We start from the raw sequence: 16864 nt of genomic DNA on the forward strand, positions 1-16864 counted from the left end.
CTGTGCACTACGTAAAAGGGAGAATAGATCTTATAGGCTTCTTTACGATTGTATTAAGACAAGTGTTTAATCAGCATAAGAGCCACAACAGCTGGAAAGAAATAGCCTGGATAGAGACCATTACTTCCATTGGTGCATGACGTTTTCACATCCACGGTTGTACCACCGCTGCTCGAAGATTGGCTACCCATGTTGCAGATACTTTGAGTGGCACAACCACGTACGGCCGTTGTAAGTGATGAAGATCCTAAAAGGAAAGACATTATAGTAAATAGGGTGTAACTCCAGTGCAGTGAGTTAGTAGCGTCATAATATTCTTGCCAATAATAATAATATTATTATATTATTATTATTATTATTATTATTATATTATTATTAATTATTATTATTAATATTCTTGCCGTTTAACCCCAGTGGAGTAAGCAGGGTGTGTGCTGTGTTATTGTAGTTTTACTCCATTGTTGCCAGTAAATGATGCTCATAACCGTGCTGTATCTGACCCTGTACCATGATATAGTGAAGATTGTCTGTGAAGAGTTATTACAACGTAACCCCAGTATAGGAAGTAACACCAATGCTGTGACTTTACAATGTAACTGTCATGCAGGGAGAAAAAGAACAGTTACAATGTGCAGTAAAACCCATGTGTAAATGCATCGTGTTTTATCTGTAGTGTGTAATTACGCAGTAACCTCAGTGTAGAATAATACAAGCAGTGAGCAGCATGGATCAGATGTGAGCAAGAGATTACTATGTCCGCACTGACTTGTCCATACAAACTGGTCCTCGTCTGACACATATTACACTGGAACTATGTATTAAGGACGCATGTAATGTTTGTGAACTGCATAAGATTTTGCCCTGCATACCAGGAAAGCTCATTAACAGTGGATCAAAAGAAAGGAGAAAAAGTATCTAACGTATCGTAATTTTATTTCCCTGGCACCATGGCAGTGAGCACCGTAGGGTTAAGTCTATCCCCAGCCGAGTAGGACAGGAAATGGAATTCTTGCAGGTAGGCCAAAAAAGACCCCTCCCACTACCTGCAGATAGTCTTTGGATTCTCCCATAGCTGAAAAATACAACTGATATATTGGGCATACATAGGGAGGGTAACTATGTGCCCACTGCCCGGGTTCCAGGAAAAGAAAATGACGGTAAATTGGTTAAATGTTCTCCTTTCCTGTTCACCCTGGCAGTGGGCACCGTAGGGACATACCCCAGTAATAATATTTAGGGAGGAAAAAGCAAAGCCAAAGCCAATATCAGTTTCAACCACTTTATTTTATTACAGTCTGTAGTACTTGTCGACCAAAACTTGCAGTATAACAAAAACACTGGATGGTGCTCTAACACTCTCAATAAGTGCTCAATTCAGTGAATATATATATATAAAATTATTATTATTAACCAATGTGTTCTATATATATAATCAGTGGTCGACAAATCACCAAAAAATCTACTCGCCAAACAAAAAAATCTACTCGCCACCTAGTACCACACGTGTGCTGCTCGCCACGATGTTAAATCCTCTCGCCCAGGGCGTGCAAATGTATAGGTTTGTCGAACACTGTTATATATATAATGATTGAATATATATAGTGATTAGATATATAATCAAGTGGAATAAAGTGTAAGTGCACAATATAATAATCACACACCACCAATACGTGAAAACTAGTGAAAATAATAAAATAGGCAAACAGACTTCACTCAACCCTTAGGAAAGACTGTTTCAAAAGTCTTGACAAACGTATTACTCCAAACGCAAGGGGAGCGATGGTGAAGGCCATGTAAAGAAAAACATTCCTTATGTGCAATAATGCTAAAAACAGTGACAGAGAAATTATAAAGGGGAGCTCTAAAATTCCTACTCACAATTGAGTAGAAGTATAAAAGTAACAGTCCAAACAGTGGCACTGATGTCCTTGGATGGTGTGGTGTAGTAGGATCAGCAGATAATATGAAAGTGAATAAAGGGCATGGTAAGTATATGGTGTAGCTGTATGGCAAGTCGCAATCTCACCGCTCCACCTCTCTACTGCCCGCTCCGTCAGTCACTTCCGCATCTACCGTGTTCCTCTGGTGCCACTTCCGGTCACATGGATTCACCCGCCAGAGCCATCAGGGGATAACTCGGGGATGCATCTGTCTCAGAGTCTTGCCACAAGCCAAGCTCTACACGTTTTGCCGTACGCAAATTACGACTTCCTCAGGAGTGGCTAACTACTACCTCACCTGTGGTTTAAATACCCACTGCTCTGTACCTCAGCTTATTCTATTGGCTAACAGACAGAGACACACCGGTCTTAAATTGATTTAAATATAACGTCATTACAATCAAAAATAACGCAATGCATAAACATTTAAAATACATAAAAATATATATAAATTTATACAATAAAAAATATATAATTAATATATGCTATAAAATGTATAGCTACTAAAAATGGGTATGTTGTCCCAAACAACATAGCTATATTAAATCTAATATAATAACAATCTGCACTAACAGTATTACCAATACGTCGATTGATGTTTTCTCCTCATTGGATATGAAACAGAAGGATGGGAAAAAGAATATTAATAAAAAAGCAAAGGGATTTTGGGTTACAAATACATATAGAATATCAATAAAATATAAAATATGCAGGAGGTCCCATCACCCAACCATATCACCAATATCACAAGAAGACCCCCAGCTCTATATCGACATTAAGTCCATATGGAGCTAGTGTTTTAAGAGTAAAAATCCAAAAGGTCTCACGTCTTGTGAGTTCCAGGTTTCTGTCACCTCCCCTCCAATGGGGCAACACGTTCTATCCCAATAAATTTTCTACCAGAGTTTTCCCCCTGGTGATGTGTAATGAAGGGATTTGAAAGGAGGTGGCTGGTAACTTTTCTTCTAATATTTCCAATGTGTTCCAGAATCCTGGTTTTAATACTGTATGTCTTGTAGTTTTACTGACATATTGTAACCCGCACGGGCATTCTATCAAATAAGTAACATGATCTGTCCTGCAGGTTATATGTTCATTGATTTCAAATCTCTCCTGTTGTCTCTTAGGTTCTTTAGAATTATCTTCCCTATTATTAGAATTAAAAGTTTTTTTTTGGGGGGGAATCTCTCATTAAAGATGTAGCCTCCCTTTGGGGGCCATCTTTATTATCTTCCTCGTCCCTCTTGTATTTCATGACATTTTGTAGATGCCACGGTGTATCTATTGCCATGTTTATGAGATGGGCAAAAACCATGGTCTCCTTGGCCAATATGGTACCACCAGTATCACCTCTGTTTGATCGTTCATGATCTTCCTCAATATTTGAACTGCCACTTGAAACTGAGGGCATCTGTGTATCTTGCACTGGGATGAAATTGCCTTGCGCAATAATTTTCCACCTTTTTGTTTTGGTGAGTAGCCATCAGGTCTATTTCTGGCAGCCCCCAATGTTTTACCAATTCGTGGAATACTTGGTTGTCTAATGACCATTCTTCCGGGTGAATTATGTTGCGACTGAGAAAATCTGCTGTTATATTTTCTGGCCCTTGTATATGTATGGCTGTTATATCAGTAACGTAGCCTTCCACCCATGATGGAATTGCTGATGTTAGTTTCTTCAGCCTTTTGCTCCTTGTTCCTCCTTGCTTGGCTATATATTTTTCCATGGCCGTGTTGTTAGAGTCTATTTGTACATTTCCATCCTTTACATGGCTTGGGAATGCTTCCAATGCTTTCTGCACTGCCTTGAGTTCCAGCAGGTTGGATGGTAACTGCCGCTCTTTTGTTGTCCAGTTACCCTGTATCAATAGGTCTCTCAACTTGCGCTGCTTGCGTCTGTCGGGATCGTTACCCATTGTACCTGCTCTAACATATATCCTTTTAATAGGTTTTGGGTATTGTCCCACCACCTTAGTTCTTTCTTTGTGTATGGGTATATGTATATTTCTTGTTTTACACCATTGGGATCTCCGTTACATGGCTGTAAGACATTTTGTTGTAATGGTCTCATGTGTAGACCTGCCCATTATACTACATTTAGCGTTGATGTACATTTTCCCAGGAGTCTCATACAATCTGCTGTTGAAGAGCTGTTCACTTTTCTGATCTTTCTTGTTTGGAGTCCCATGTCTTGGATCCTTGAGTTTGGTAATTGCACCTCTCCTTCTGCCGTGTGAAATTCTACTCCCAAGAATTTTAAATACTGTGTTGGTACTAGTTGGCTTTTGTCGATGTTTACGATCAAGCAATGATGTTCTAGAAAAGACAAAACCATGTTTCTGTCTTGTAGCAGTTGTGTGAAAAAGAAAGTACACCCTCTTTGAATTCTATGGTTTTACATATCAGGACATAATAACAATCATCTGTTCCTTAGCAGGTCTTAAAATTAGGTAAATACAACCTCAGAGGAACAACAACCCATGACATATTACACCGTGTCATGATTTATTTAACAAAAATAAAGCCAAAATGGAGAAGCTATGTGTGAAAAACTAAGTACACCCTTACTGCTTCCATAGGAAACACACAAATACCCAGAAAGCTCATATTTAAGCCCCCAAATTTACCACAATATATATATATATGCATATAAATGCCAGAAATGGAGTGCTACTGGGCATGGCAATATATACTACAAACAAACACAAACAGAGCCCAGTGCTACATCCAATGGCAAAAATACACAGTGAAATACCTTATATCTCTTGGGTATTGGTATTTCACTGTGTATTTTTGCCATTGGATGTAGCACTGGGCTCTGTTTGTATTTGTTTGTAGTATATATTGCCATGCCCACTAGCACTCCATTTCTGGCATGTATATGTATATATTTTTTGTGGTAAATTTGGGGGCTTAAATATGAACTTACTGGGTATTTGTGTTTGTTAATTTTGTCTAGCTGGTCACAGCTAATTTGGAGGTTGGCCCCTCCCTCCCAGGTTTAAAGCTTGCCCCATCCCACTTTCCACATGCGCAGGTATTTGCATGCAGCTGATTGTGACAGGTCTAATACAGAGCATTCTTCCTGGTATTGTCCAGGTAAATAAGAGTTTCAATCAGATTTAAAACCATGCAGCTGATTATGACAGATCAATTATGATCATTCTTCCTAGTATTGTACAGGTTATTAAGAATTTTAATTAGTGTTAGACCTGTGATTTTGTGGTATGCCTTGAAGGGGCTCACAGGCTTACAATGCTTTGGCCAAAGTGTTAAACTAAAATTACCCTTTTGTTCAAGAGATATATTTTTGCCATTGGATGTAGCACTGGACTCTGTTTGTGTTTGTTTGTAGTATATGCTTCCATAGGAAATAAGATGCTAAGAAGCAGACAGGTGCTGCTAATCAAATGCCCTTGATTAATTGATCATCAGCAAGTGTGACCACCTCTATAAAAGCCGAAGTTTTATCAATTTGCTGGTCTGGAGCATTCAGGTGTGTGTTAACACAATGCCAAGGAGGAAAGACAGAAAGACATCAGCAATGATCTCAGAGAAGCAATTGTTGCTGCCCATCAATCTGGGAAGGGTTATAAGGCCATTTCCAAACAATTTCAAGTCAATCATTCTACAGTGAGAAAGATTATTCAAAAGTGGAAAACATGCAAGACAGTTTGCCAATCTTCCCAGGAATGGACGTCCCAGTAAATTCACCCCAAGATCAAACCGTGCAAAGCTCAGAGAAATTGCAAAATACCCAAGAGTTACATCTCATACTCTACAGGTCTCAGTTAGCATGTTAAATGTTAAAGTTCATGACAGTACAATTAGAAAAAGTCTGAACTGGTATGGTTTGTTTGGAAGGGATTCCAGGAGAAAGCCTCTTCCCTCTAAAAAGAACATGGCAGCACGCATAGGTTTGCAAAGTTGCATCTGAACAAACCACAAGACTTCTGGAACAATGTCCTTTGGACAGACGAGACCAAAGTGGAGATGTTCGGCCATAATGCACAGCGCCACATTTGGCGAAAACCAAACACAGCATATCAGCACAAACACCTCATACCAACTGTCAAGCACAGTGGTGGAGAGGTGATGATTTGGGCTTGTTTTGCAGCCACAGGACCTGGGAACCTTGCAGTCATTGAGTCGACCATGAACACCTCTGTATACCAAAGTATTCTAGAGTCAAATGTGAGGCCATCTGTCTGACAGCTAAAGCTTGGCCGAAATTGGGTCATGTAACAGGACAATGATCCCAAGCACACCAGCAAATCTACAACAGAATGGATGAAAAAGAAAAGAATCAAGGTGTTGCAATGGCCCAGTCAAAGTCCAGACCTCAACCCGATTGAAATGCTGTGGCAGGACCTTAAGAGAGCTGTACATAAACAAATGCCCGCAAACCTCAATGAACCAAAGCAACGTTGTAAAGAAGAGTGGGCCAAAATTCCTCCACAACGATGTGAGAGACTGATAAAATCATACAGAAAATGATTTCTTCAAGTTATTGCTGCTAAAGGTGGTTCTACAAGCTATTGAATCATAAGGTATACTTAGTTTTTCACACATGGCTTCTCCATTTTGGCTTTATTTTTGTTAAATAAATCATGACACAGTGTAATATGTCATGTGTTGTTGTTCCTATGAGGTTGTATTTACCTAATTTTCAGACCTGCTAAGGAACAGATGATTGTTATTATGTCCTGATATGTAAAACCATGGAATTCAAAGAGGGTGTACTTTCTTTTTCACACAACTGTAACAGTTTTTCTTGTTTTTGTGATTTTATTAGTATATCGTCCAGATATTGCTACATTTCTACGCCCATTTTTCTTAATTCTGCTATCAATGGAGCCAACACCTTTGTAAATGTTCTGGGCGATGTTGCTAGTCCAAACGGCAGCACTGTACAGTGGTGGCCGCCTTTAGTCTAAAGCGGCCGCCTCCGCGATTAGTTTTAAAATGAGTTAAGACGCTGCCTTTTTTTTTTTTCCAGCGCCGCAGTCGTTTCCTTTGTGCAGCGCCATTAGGCGCTGATTGGAGAACCGGCCGTGCACGGCCGTGAGATGCGGCTGGCGCGCGGCCAATTCCAGCGGCAAAATTGAAATGACCGGGACAAATGCGGGCAAGCTTTAGAATAAGCTTGACCGCAGCAGTATATTGGTAGTGTTCCTGATTTATTGCAAATCTGAGGAATTTTTGATGCCTCTTTGCTATAGGAATGTTTGAATAGGCATCTTTTAGATCTATTAATATCATCCAATCGTTTGGTTTTACTTCTTGGATGATGATGTTTAGTGAAATAATTTTGAACTTTCTAACCTATAAGTAGGTACTGTATGTATGGTTCTTAGATCCAATACTGCTCTGAAACCCCCCGATGGTTATTCTACCAAAAAGATTTTGGCATAGTTCTCTGTTTTCCTCTGTTCTTAAGGAACCTTTGTTATTACGATGTCCTGTAATAACTCTTCCAGTATAAAACTCATTTGTTTTATTTTCTGTTTTGTCTGTGTATAACTTGACTTTAAGAATATATCCCTTCTTGGAATGTTCTTGAACTCCAGGTGGTACACGAAAGAAAGAATCTGCAGTACCCACCTGTCTTATTGATTGAGTCCATGCTGCTTCGAATTGGCTCAGTCGTCCCCCAACTGGAAGCCGCTGGACACCTTGACCTTCATAAGAATTTTCCTCTGGGAAATGAAGCTCTCCCTCTGGAGCCATGAAAAAGCTTATTTTGTCCGCCTCTCCATGATGTCTGTCTTGAGAACGGCTTTCCAGGATGATATGTTCTTGCTTCCCTACACTGTGTTCTTTCCATCTGATGGTATGTTGGCACATATCTTCTATTTCTACTTTCTTGTGGTAAAAATGTGCGTTTACCTCCAGATGCCTTGGTTATAATTGCATCTAATTTATTCCCAAATAGAAATTCTCCTTCAAAAGGTAAATTACACGGGCTGTTTTTGGATGTTGCGTCCGCCATCCACTGTCTGAGCCACAGCACCCTTCTTGCTGTTACTTCATATGCTATTGATCTGACTGCCAGTCTTACCGCATCCAGTGACGCTTCAGCTACGTAGTCGGCTGCCCATTTGATTTCTGACATCCCTTTAAAATAGAAGTTCTCTTGACTCCTTTTCCCAATGCTTCTTCTATATTAGCAATCCATATCCGCATGGCTCTTGATACCAATGTCGTTGCTATCGCCGGTTTGCATACTGTACCTGCTGTCACATATGCTTTCTTCAAAACACTATCCATGTTCCTATCCATTACATCCTTGAGTGATGCTGCATCTTCGACAATACAACAATGTATAATAATTCAAATAAATTGCAATTGTTTGTATATGTTTGTTTGCATGTATTATAATCGGAACAATAGGGGAGCCCCTGCTGCGGCCACAATGAAATAAAATGTATTAGAAGCGCCAATACAGTACTGCACATACTTACTGACCTTATAAAAAAATGTTGTAATGATCACATTGGACCCCACTCTGCTCTAAATCAGCTAAAGGTTTGAGGTCAAGATGGAGCAGAAAACAGATCCCTTCCCCGCTCTCACACACTGGTAGAAGAAAGAGGTATAATAGGTGTAGCTGGTATTCATTGTGTACAAAACAGATACAGCACTAACGAGGGAAAGTTGTATATAAGTGATTATAGTGTAGCGGACATGTAAAATGGCTACAGTCATCTCTCCTGCTGACAGTAAGGCCTGGTAAGTTGTGGGCATGCCAGCAGTAATTATGGAGGTTTGCCCTCACACCCTGGTGGAGTGCCCTGTGTATGGATGGGAGTAGTCACATGCTCTGACTCCATGGTTAGTGATGTCAGAGGTGTGTCAGCTTCCAGAGTATACATAAGGCACAGCACTGAGCCTAAAGTTAGTTCTGCACAGATCTACGTTCAGTTCAGCCAGAGTTCTGCAGCAGCTCTGCAGGAGTTCTGTCAGAGATCTGCATCCAAGTTCAAGTACTAGCCTAAGAGACTGAAGGTTATGTTGTAGTGACCTAGAGGAGACTGTGTCCAGGGACCTGGCACAGGGCAGTGATCCCTGCGGGGATAGGGAATCCCTATCTAAGGAGAGAGACACCTTTTAAAGGGAGGCACTGACTACAGAATGAGTGGCTAAGACTATACTGCGAGGGGCAGCTAGCCCACATCACCCAATAAAGATGTTCTCATTCACAAACCCTCTCGTGTACATGTGTGGAGTGAATGTACAGAGAGGAGCACCACGGAGGAGTTCCTCAACAGGATCATCCCCTTGCGGACGCAGGGACCCTGATGAGGTGGAGGCGCTGCACTGGAACTAGGTGAGACTCAGCACACTACCTCAGCTGCCTGTCTGGACGGGTCCTCCCCATACACCATCATGCGGGAGACTCAGGAGTCCTGTTGCCAACAGGTGCACCACCAGACACTACCACACTGTAATGGGGGCCGGTTAGACCACAGGGGCCAATATGAGATTGGGTGGGTCAGGCCGGGCCAGAAATACCGTTACAATAGCATTTTGGACGGCACAATAATGTTAAAGTAGCTATATTGGTCCAGGAGAAAAGTAGATTGGATGTAGGTTAGGGTGAAGATACCTTTTATTGAACCAACATTACAGTATTTCATAGATTACGTTACAATGTACAGCACAGAGCTTTTGAAACCTCACATGGTGCCCACGTGTACATGGAGGTAGAATAATAATATTACTGACATGCAAAACATCAGAGACAACTGTTATATAAAATATTTCAGGTAAAGTATGTTTGTAATCACAGGAATAATAATCTCAATCTACATGTACACAGAAAGTAAAACAATGTTAGTGCGTCTTATATTATCTATTGTCAGCCAAAATATAAAAGGTATCACCTAATACTGAAGTACTCATACTCATATACTGTGCACTACGTAAAAGGGAGAATAGATCTTATAGGCTTCTTTACGATTGTATTAAGACAAGTGTTTAATCAGCATAAGAGCCACAACAGCTGGAAAGAAATAGCCTGGATAGAGACCATTACTTCCATTGGTGCATGACGTTTTCACATCCACGGTTGTACCACCGCTGCTCGAAGATTGGCTACCCATGTTGCAGATACTTTGAGTGGCACAACCACGTACGGCCGTTGTAAGTGATGAAGATCCTAAAAGGAAAGACATTATAGTAAATAGGGTGTAACTCCAGTGCAGTGAGTTAGTAGCGTCATAATATTCTTGCCAATAATAATAATATTATTATATTATTATTATTATTATTATTATTATTATATTATTATTAATTATTATTATTAATATTCTTGCCGTTTAACCCCAGTGGAGTAAGCAGGGTGTGTGCTGTGTTATTGTAGTTTTACTCCATTGTTGCCAGTAAATGATGCTCATAACCGTGCTGTATCTGACCCTGTACCATGATATAGTGAAGATTGTCTGTGAAGAGTTATTACAACGTAACCCCAGTATAGGAAGTAACACCAATGCTGTGACTTTACAATGTAACTGTCATGCAGGGAGAAAAAGAACAGTTACAATGTGCAGTAAAACCCATGTGTAAATGCATCGGGTTTTATCTGTAGTGTGTAATTACGCAGTAACCTCAGTGTAGAATAATACAAGCAGTGAGCAGCATGGATCAGATGTGAGGAAGAGATTACTATGTCCGCACTGACTTGTCCATACAAACTGGTCCTCGTCTGACACAACTTACACTGGAACTATGTATTAAGGACGCATATAATGTTTGTGAACTGCACCAAAGTATAAGATTTTGCCCTGCATACCAGGAAAGCTCATTAATAGTGGATCAAAAGAAAGGAGAAAATGTATCCAACTTATCGTAATTTTATTTCCCTGGCACCATGGCAGTGAGCTCCGTAGGGTTAAGTCTATCCCCAGCCGAGTAGGACAGGAAATGGAATTCTTGCAGGTAGGCCAAAAAAGACCCCTCCCACTACCTGCAGATAGTCTTTGGATTGTCCATTAGCTGAAAAATACAACTGATATATTGGGCATACATAGGGAGGGTAACTATGTGCCCACTGCCAGGGTTCCGGGAAAAGAAAATTACAGTAAGTTGGTTAAATGTTCTCCTTTCCTGTTCACCCTGGCAGTGGGCACCGTAGAGACATACCCCAGTAATAATATTTAGGGAGGAAAAAACAAAGCCAAAGCCAATATCAGTTTCAACCACTTTATTTTATTACAGTCTGTAGTACTTGTCGACCAAAACTTGCAGTATAACAAAAACACAGGATGGTGCACTAACACTCTCAATAAGTGCTCAATGCAGTGAATATATATATATATAAAATTATTATTATTAATCAATGTGTTCAATATATATAATCAGTGGTCGACAAATCACCAAAAAATCTACTCGCCACCTAGTACCACACGTGTGCTGCTTGGGCCAATAGGAGCTCGCCACAAAGTTAAATCCACTCGCCCAGGGCGTGCAAATGTATGGGTTTGTCGAACACTGTAATATATATAATGATTGAATATATATAGTGATTAGATATATAATCAAGTGGAATAAAGTGTAAGTGCACAATATAATAATCACACACCACCAATACGTGAAAACTAGTGAAAATAATAAAATAGGCAAACAGACTTCACTCAACCCTTAGAAAAGACTGTTTCAAAAGTCTTGACAAACGTATTATTCCAAACCCCAGGGGAGCGATGGTGAAGGCCATGTAAAGAAAAACATTACATAGTGCAATAATGCTAAAAACAGTGACAGAGAAATTATAAAGGGGAGCTCCAAAATTCCTACTCACAATTGAGTAGAAGTATAAAAGTAACAGTCCAAACAGTGGCACTGATGTCCTTGGATGGTGTGGTGTAGTAGGATCAGCAGATAATATGAAAGTGAATAAAGGGCATGGTAAGTATATGGTGTAGCTGTATGGCAAGTCGCGATCTCACCGCTCCACCTCTCTACTGCCCGCTCCGTCAGTCACTTCCGCATCCACCGTGTTCCTCTGGTGCCACTTCCGGTCACATGGATTCACCCGCCGGAGCCATCAGGGGATAACTCGGGGATGCCTCTGTCTCAGAGTCTTGCCACAAGCCAAGCTCTACACGTTTTGCCGTACGCAAATTACGACTTCCTCAGGAGTGGCTAACTACTACCTCACCTGTGGTTTAAATACCCACTGCTCTATACCTCAGCTTATTCTATTGGCTAACAGACAGAGACACACCGGTCTTAAATTGATTTAAATATTACGTCATTGCAATAAAAAATAACGCAATGCATACACATTTAAAATACATAAAAATATATATAAATTTATACAATAAAAAATATATAATTAATATATGCTATAAAATGTATAGCTACTAAAAATGGGTATGTTGTCCCAAACAACATAGCCATATTAAATCTAATATAATAACAATCTGCACTAACAGTATTACCAATACGTCGATTGATGTTTTCTCCTCATTGGATATGAAACAAAAGGATGGGAAAAAGAATATTAATAAAAAAGCAAAGGGATTTGGGGTTACAAATACATATAGAATATCAAAAAAAAAAAAAAATATGCAGGAGGTCCCATCACCCAACCATATCACCAATATCACAAGAAGACCCCCAGCTCTATATCGACATTAAGTCCATATGGAGCTAGTGTTTTAAGCGTAAAAATCCAAAAGGTCTCACGTCTTGTGAGTTCCAGGTTTCTGTCATCTCCCCTCCAATGGGGTAACACGTTCTATCCCAATACATTTTCTACCAGAGTTTTTCCCCTGGTGATGTGTAATGAAGGGATTTGAAAGGACGTGGCTGGTAACTTTTCTTCTAATATTTCCAATGTGTTACAGAATCCTGGTTTTAATACTGTATGTCTTGTAGTTTTACCGACATATTGTAACCCGCACGGGCATTCTATCAAATAAGTAACATGATCTGTCCTGCAGGATATATGTTCATTGATTTCAAATCTCTCCTGTTGTCTCTTAGGTTCTTTAGAATTATCTTCCCTATTATTAGAATTAAAAGTTTTTTTTGGGGGGGGAATCTCTCATTAAAGATGTAGCCTCCCTTTGGGGGCCATCTTTATAATCTTCCTCGTCCCTCTTGTATTGCATGACATTTGGTAGATGCCACGGTGTATCTATTGCCATGTTGATGAGATGGGCAAAAACCATGGTCTCCTTGGCCAATATGGTACTACCAGTATCACCTCTGTTTGATCGTTCATGATCTTCCTCAATATTTGAACTGCCACTTGAAACTGAGGGCATCTGTGTATCTTGCACTGGGATGAAATTGCCTTGCGCAATTATTTTCCACCTTTTTGTTTTGGTGAGTAGCCATCAGGTCTATTTCTGGCTGCCCCCAATGTTTTACCAATTCGTGGAATACTTGGTTGTCTAATGACCATTCTCCCGGGTGAATTATGTTGCGACTGAGAAAATCTGCTGTTATATTTTCTGGCCCTTGTATATGTATGGCTGTTATATCAGTAACGTAGCCTTCCACCCATGATGGAATTGCTGATGTTAGTTTCTTCAGCCTTTTGCTCCTTGTTCCTCCTTGCTTGGCTATATATTTTGCCATGCCCGTGTTGTCAGAGTCTATTTGTACATTTCCATCCTTTACATGGCTTGGGAATGCTTCCAATGCTTTCTGCACTGCCTTGAGTTCCAGCAGGTTGGATGGTAACTGCCGCTCTTTTGTTGTCCAGTTACCCTGTATCAATAGGTCTCTCAACTTGCGCTGCTTGCATCTGTCGGGATCGTTACCCATTGTACCTGCTCTAACGTATATCCTTTTAATAGGTTTTGGGTATTGTCCCACCACCTTAGTTCTTTCTTTGTGTGTGGGTATATGTATATTTCTTGTTTTACACCATTGGGATCTCCGTTACATGGCTGTAAGACATTTTGTTGTAATGGTCTCATGTGTAGACCTGCCCATTATACTACATTTAGCGTTGATGTACATTTTCCCAGGAGTCTCATACAATCTGCTGTTGAAGAGCTGTTCACTTTTCTGATCTTTCTTGTTTGGAGTCCCATGTCTTGGATCCTTGAGTTTGGTAATTGCACCTCTCCTTCTGCCGTGTGAAATTCTACTCCCAAGAATTTTAAATACTGTGTTGGTACTAGTTGGCTTTTGTCGATGTTTACGATCAAGCAATGATGTTCTAGAAAAGACACCACCATGTTTCTGTCTTGTAGCAGTGGTGTAAAAAAAGAAAGTACACCCTCTTTGAATTCTATGGTTTTACATATCAGGACATAATAACAATCATCTGTTCCTTAGCAGGTCTTAAAACTAGGTAAATACAACCTCAGAGGAACCAATACCCAAGAGATATAAGGTATTTCACTGTGTATTTTTGCCATTGGATGTAGCACTGGGCTCTGTTTGTGTTTGTTTGTAGTATATATTGCCATGCCCAGTAGCACTCCATTTCTGGCATTTATATGCATATATATATATTTTGTGGTAAATTTGGGGGCTTAAATATGAGCTTTCTGGGTATTTGTGTGTTTCCTATGAAAGCAGTAAGGGTGTACTTAGTTTTTCTTGTAAAGAAGAGTGGGCCAAAATTCCTCCACAACGATGTGAGAGACTGATAAAATCATACAGAAAATGATTTCTTCAAGTTATTGCTGCTAAAGGTGGTTCTACAAGCTATTGAATCATAAGGTGTACTTAGTTTCTCACACATGGCTTCTCCATTTTGGCTTTATTTTTGTTAAATAAATCATGACACGGTGTAATATGTCATGTGTTATTGTTCCTATGAGGTTGTATTTACCTAATTTTCAGACCTGCTAAGGAACAGATGATTGTTATTACACAGGCGACACGTTTTATCCGAGCACGGCTAGCACCGCAAGCCGGGGGATGCCCCGGCATTCTAGCCGCACTCCCTCACCGATGCGCGGTCACGCGTCATCGGGTGCCTGCGCCCCCTGCACGCGCGTCCAGGGCTCCCCGAGGGAGCACTGGTGTCCCGCGATGTGGGGGACGGCGGCAGGGGGTTCCGGGGGACCCGGCGGACCCGGCAGCGGGAGGGAGAAAGCCCCGATCGGAGGGCGCTCCTCCGCAGCTTCGGAGCGCGGCCGGCACCCTCTGGCGCGCGCCAGGTTACTGCTGCGGCCGAGAACGGGCAAATGCTCGAATAAACTCGGCCGCAGCAGTATGTCCTGATATGTAAAACCATAGAATTCAAAGAGGGTGTACTTTCTTTTTCACACCACTGTAACAGTTTTTCTTGTTTTTGTGATTTTATTAGTATATCGTCCAGATATTGCTACATTTCTACGCCCATTTTTCTTAATTCTGCTATCAATGGAGCCAACACCTTTGTAAATGTTCTGGGCGATGTTGCTAGTCCAAACGGCAGCACTGTACAGTGGTGGCCGCCTTTAGTCTAAAGCGGCCACCTCCGCGATTAGTTTTAAAATGAGTTAAGACGCTGCCTTTTTTTTTTTTCCAGCGCCGCAGTCGTTTCCTTTGTGCAGCGCCATTAGGCGCTGATTGGAGAACCGGCCGTGCACGGCCGTGAGATGCGGCTGGCGCGCGGCCAATTCCGGCGGCAAAATTGAAATGACCGGGACAAATGCGGGCAAGCTTTAGAATAAGCTTGACCGCAGCAGTATATTGGTAGTGTTCCTTATTTATTGCAAATCTGAGGAATTTTTGATGCCTCTTTGCTATAGGAATGTTTGAATAGGCATCTTTTAGATCTATTAATATCATCCAATCGTTTGGTTTTACTTCTTGGATGACTATGTTTAGTGAAATAATTTTGAACTTTCTAACCTATAAGTAGGTACTGTATGTACGGTCCTTAGATCCAATACTGCTCTGAAACCTCCTGATGCTTATTCTACCAAAAAGATTTTTGAATAGTTCTCTGTTCTCCTCTGTTCTTAAGGAACCTTTGTTATTACGATGTCCTGTAATAACTCTTCCAGTATAAAACTCATTTGTTTTATTTTCTGTTTTGTCTGTGTATAACTTGACTTTAAGAATATATCCCTTCTTGGAATGTTCTTGAACTCCAGGTGGTACATAAAAGAAAGAATCTGCAGTACCCACCTGTCTTATTGATTGAGTCCATGCTGCTTCGAATTGGCTCAGTCGTCCCCCAACTGGAAGCCGCTGGACACCTTGACCTTCATAAGAATTTTCCTCTGGGAAATGAAGCTCTCCCTCTGGAGCCATGAAAAAGCTTATTTTGTCCGCCTCTCCATGATGTCTGTCTTGAGAACGGCTTTCCAGGATGATATGTTCTTGCTTCCCTATACTGTGTTCTTTCCATCTGATGGTATGTTGGCACATATCTTCTATTTCTACTTTCTTGTGGTAAAAATGTGCGTTTACCTCCTGATGCCTTGGTTATAATTGCATCTAATTTATTCCCAAATAGAAATTCTCCTTCAAAAGGTAAATTACACGGGCTGTTTTTGGATGTTGCGTCCGCCATCCACTGTCTGAGCCACAGCACCCTTCTTGCTGTTACTTCATATGCTATTGATCTGACTGCCAGTCTTACCGCATCCAGTGACGCTTCAGCTACGTAGTCGGCTGCCCATTTGATTTCTGACAATGCCTTTAAAATAGAAGTTCTCTTGACTCCTTTTCCCAATGCTTCTTCTATATTAGCAATCCCTATCCGCATGGCTCTTGATACCAATGTCGTTGCTATCGCCGGTTTGCGTACTGTACCTGCTGTCACATATGCTTTCTTCAAAACACTATCCATGTTCCTATCCATTACATCCTTGAGTGATGCTGCATCTTCGACTGGTATGGTTGTTTTTCTTGAAACTTTGGAAATTGCTGCAACAATTTTAGGATTGACTTCCCAGCATTTTACCTCCTCTTGTACACAAGGATACATCCTGTTACATTTTCTGGGAATATTCAGTTTT

General features: G+C 40.7%; 1 protein-coding gene across 1 annotated transcript in view; it reads right to left on the bottom strand.

The window, feature by feature from the left end:
* LOC142497880 (uncharacterized) overlaps positions 1-16864 on the bottom strand; it is a 241803-nt gene that overhangs the window by 11268 nt on the left and 213671 nt on the right. The window contains exons 16-17 of the mRNA XM_075606279.1: positions 9979-10101; positions 125-247 (exon numbers count right to left, since the gene is read on the bottom strand). Of these exons, the coding sequence (XP_075462394.1) occupies positions 125-247; positions 9979-10101 (246 nt within the window). The remainder of the gene's footprint in view (positions 1-124; positions 248-9978; positions 10102-16864) is intronic.

This window comes from Ascaphus truei, chromosome 6 (assembly GCF_040206685.1).
Source record: "Ascaphus truei isolate aAscTru1 chromosome 6, aAscTru1.hap1, whole genome shotgun sequence".
NCBI lineage: Eukaryota > Metazoa > Chordata > Amphibia > Anura > Ascaphidae > Ascaphus > Ascaphus truei.